The sequence below is a fragment of the Aegilops tauschii genome, chromosome 7 (assembly GCF_002575655.3).
Source record: "Aegilops tauschii subsp. strangulata cultivar AL8/78 chromosome 7, Aet v6.0, whole genome shotgun sequence".
Taxonomy (NCBI): Eukaryota; Viridiplantae; Streptophyta; class Magnoliopsida; order Poales; family Poaceae; genus Aegilops; species Aegilops tauschii.
Window position 1 is genome coordinate 67,777,056 of NC_053041.3, and position 4,354 is coordinate 67,781,409.

Consider the following 4,354-nt stretch of genomic DNA (forward strand, 5'->3'; position numbering starts at 1 on the left):
ATTATCCGCACCATATCAAGACGATACAACTATTAAAAAAGTTCAACTCCCAGCTTCTGCATCTTTATGAAGCTGTAAACTCAAATACCAGAAGAGTCTGCCATGTTATATATAATTGGCAGAATTACTGCTCCCTAATACTTTTCATTTATATATTCTGACTTGGAGGATAATATGTTGCACCCTTAGAATATCCATTCAATACACAAAGCTGCAACCAATATCAGCACTATTAATCTCAACCCCCACAATGATTTGAATACATAGTCAAGTCAGACAGTCACCTTGTTCTTTAATTCCAAGTTTTGTTCATGGATAAGCTTTATTTCCCAGAGAGTCGAATATTCTCTTGATGAAAGATGTATCCCTACAATGTCACTTTACTGAATTATCATGATGTAAACTTTACACGATAATGGCAACTAAGTAAAATTGTACACGCATGTGATAGAAATATTGGCGAACCTTCTCGTTGAGTTGTAGAATATGGTTGGCAAAACATTGTTCCTAAACAGGTATCAGGTGACACATAGTTATTATCATTCCGATAAAACTATTGGCGTCATGATTATGGAAGAGGGTACAATGATTAGCATAAATAAGAACAAACTGAGGGAGATCAGCTATACCTTCTTTTCTCTAATACGGTGTAAGCCCTTCTCCAGCTGATTTTCCATTAAACATAAGTCTTTGGCTCCTAAGTTTGAGAATCTCTCCCCCATTAGCTTCCTGACATTCAAACAATATAACGGGATGACGTGAATACATTTTCCAGTCTTTACTCAAACTTATTTAAATAAGGTAGGTAGCATTTGAAGGAACTGAATTAAGAATTGTATCTATGATGTTCTTGAAGCATCTGCATTTCCTGCTGTAATTTCCAGACTTCCCCTTGCCAATACTAGAAAAACATTCTATTATCAGAAACTTTAAGTTACTGTAAATTGTTACAAATGAGTGTCACAACTTTTGTGCAAAATAAAATAAAATAAGAAGTGGTACTATTATGGGTGTTTGCCAAATAAGCATTGTTTTAGGCTTACAGTGTAGTGCTAAAAGTGTATGCATACCGTAAGAACCAAACCTCTCTAATTTGACTATCAATATGTACATTTTTACTGAGATTGGTCACATGAGCATAACATCATTACTTTTTTTTTCTGAAAACTTCTTTTATAACTATGTAATTTTACCAACTTATTTGTATAAAAAAATTAGCAGTGAAAGTTGCATCACGCCATCATGCAAACTGCATGTCTACAGGTAAAAAACATCATGTAGTTTGGAACGTTAAGAGTAAAAAAAAGGTTACAAGGAATGGATGCATACCATGACTTGTGACAATGGATTCAATAGTTGATGTTGCTCTTGTGCAGATTGGTAGTTTTGAATGATGTAAGGCATGGTCGTGCCCATGGTGGTGGTGGCGGTGGAGTTGGCATACTCGTAGAGGCGACCAGTGGAGGAGAAGATGATGACACCGACCTGGACATCGCAGAGGATGGCCAGCTCACGTGCTTTCTTCAGCAGGCCACGACGCCGCTTGGAGAAGGTGACTTGCCTGCTTCTCATGTTCTCAATCCTCCTAATCACAATCTTGCCCCTCACCATGATAACTCTTCGATCTCCTTAATTAAGCATATATTTGTTGGGGAACGTAGTAATTTCAAAAAAATTCCTACGCACACGCAAGATCATGGTGATGCATAGCAACGAGAGGGGAGAGTGTTGTCTACGTACCCTCGTAGACCGTAAGCGGAAGCGTTATATCAACGCGGTTGATGTAGTCGTACGTCTTCACGATCCGACCGATCCAAGTACCGAACGCACGGCACCTCCGAGTTCTGCACACGTTCAGCTCGATGACGTCCTCGCCTTCTTGATCCAGCAAGACGGGCGAAGTAGTAGATGAGTTCCGGCAGCACGACGGCGTGGTGTCGGTGTTGGTGAAGAACAATTTCCGCAGGGCTTCGCCAAGCACTACAGAAACTATGACGGAGCATACACTAGAGGGGACAGGGTTGCCGGCACACGGCTTGGTGTTTCTTGATGTGTCCTTGGTGCTAGCCCTGCCCCTTTATTTATATGTTGAGCCCTGGGGTCGAAACTTGGAGCAAAAGCCTCCTCAAAGTCGGTTTTGCCCGAAAGGCAAGAGTCCCACTCGGACTCCAGGACCAAACGCCACAATCCTTGGCGTCTGGCCCAGACGCCATGGGCCTCGGCGTCTGGCCCAGGGCCAGACGCCAGGGTCTCCGGCGTTTGGCCCGCTGGCCTCCGCAAAACTCCTTTTGCACCGACTTATAGCCCCGCGGGCCTGACCCCTTGGCCTAACCATATCATCCAATATATCAATCTTTACCTCCAGACCATTCCAGAGCTCCTCGTCATGTCCGTGATCTCATCCGGGACTCCGAACAACATTCGGTCACCAACATACATAACTCATATAATACTATATCGTCAACGAACGTTAAGCATGCGGACCCTACGGGTTCGAGAACTATGTAGACATGACCGAGACACTTCTCTGGTCAATAACCAATAGCGGAACCTGGATGCCCATATTGGCTCCTACATATTCTACGAAGATCTTTATCGGTCAAACCGCATAACAACATACTTTGTTCCCTTTGTCATCGGTATGTTACTTGCCCGAGATTCGATCGTCGGTATCTCAATACCTAGTTCAATCTCGTTACCGGCAAGTCTCTTTACTCGTTCCGTAATACATCATCCCGCAACTAACTCATTAGTTACAATGCTTGCAAGGCTTATAGTGATGTGCATTACCGAGTGGGCCCAGAGATACCTCTCCGACAATCGGAGTGACAAATCCTAATCTCGAAATATGCCAACCCAATAAGTACCTTCGGAGACACTGTAGAGCACCTTTATAATCACCCAATTACGTTGTGACGTTTGGTAGCACACAAAGTGTTCCTCCGGTAAACGGGAGTTGCATAATCTCATAGTCATAGGAACATGTATAAGTCATGAAGAAAGCAATAGCAGAATACTAAACGATCAAGTGCTAAGCTAACGGAATGGGTCAAGTCAATCACATCATTCTCCTAATGATGGGATCTCGTTAATCAAATGACAACTCATGTCTATGGCTAGGAAACATAACCATCTTTGATCAATGAGCTAGTCAAGTAGAGGCATACTAATGACACTCTGTTTGTCTATGTATTCACACAAGTAGTATGTTTCCGGTTAATACAATTCTAGCATGAATAATAAACATTTATCATGATATAAGGAAATAAATAATAACTTTATTATTGCCTCTAGGGCATATTTCCTTCAGTCTCCCACTTGCACTAGAGTCAACAATCTAGTTCACATCGCCATGTGATTTAACACGAATAGTTCACATCACCATGTGATTAACACCCATAGTTCACATCGTCATGTGACCAACACCCAAAGGGTTTACTAGAGTCAATAATCTAGTTCACATCGCTATGTGATTAACACCCAAAGAGTACTAAGGTGTGATCATGTTTTGCTTGTGAGAGAAGTTTAGTCAACGGGTCTGCAATATTCAGATCCATATGTATTTTGCAAATTTCTATGTCAACAATGCTCTGCACGGAGCTACTCTAGCTAATTGCTCCCACTTTCAATATGTATCCATATTGAGACTTAGAGTCATCTGGATCAGTGTCAAAACTTGCATCGACGTAACCCTTTACGACGATCCTTTTGTCACCTCCATAATCGAGAAACATATCCTTATTCCACTAAGGATAATTTTGACCGCTGTCCAGTGATCTACTCCTAGATCACTATTGTACTTCCTTGCTAAACTCAGTGTAGGGTATACAATAGATCTGGTACACAGCATGGCATACTTTATAGAACCTATGGCTGAGGCATAGTGAATGACTTTCATTCTCTTTCTATCTTCTGCCGTGGTCGGGCTTTGAGTCTTACTCAATTTCACTCCTTGTAACATAGGCAAGAACTCTTTCTTTGACTGTTCCATTTTGAACTACTTCAAAATCTTGTCAAGGTATGTACTCATTGAAAAAACTTATCAAGCGTCTTGACATATCTCTATAGATCTTGATGCTCAATATGTAAGCAGCTTCACCGAGGTCTTTCTTTGAAAAACTCCTTTCAAATACTCCTTTATGCTTTCCAGAAAATTATACATTATTTCCGATCAACAATATGTCATTCACATATACTTATCAGAAATGTTGTAGTGCTCCCACTCACTTTCTTGTAAATACAGGCTTCACCGCAAGTCTGTATAAAACTATCTGCTTTGATCAACTCATCAAAGCGTATATTCCAACTTCGAGATGCTTGCACCAGTCCATAGATGGATCGCTGGAGCTTGCAT

General features: G+C 41.3%; 1 protein-coding gene across 1 annotated transcript; it reads right to left on the reverse strand.

The window, feature by feature from the left end:
- Window positions 1-639: 639 nt before the first annotated feature.
- Window positions 640-1,611, reverse strand: LOC109738779 (MADS-box transcription factor ANR1-like). The gene is made up of 2 exons (XM_073504183.1): window positions 1,330-1,611; window positions 640-729 (listed from the first exon to the last, which is right to left on the reverse strand). The coding sequence occupies exons 1-2, from the start codon at window positions 1,609-1,611 to the stop codon at window positions 640-642; spliced, it is 372 nt and encodes a 123-aa protein (XP_073360284.1).
- Window positions 1,612-4,354: the final 2,743 nt, after the last annotated feature.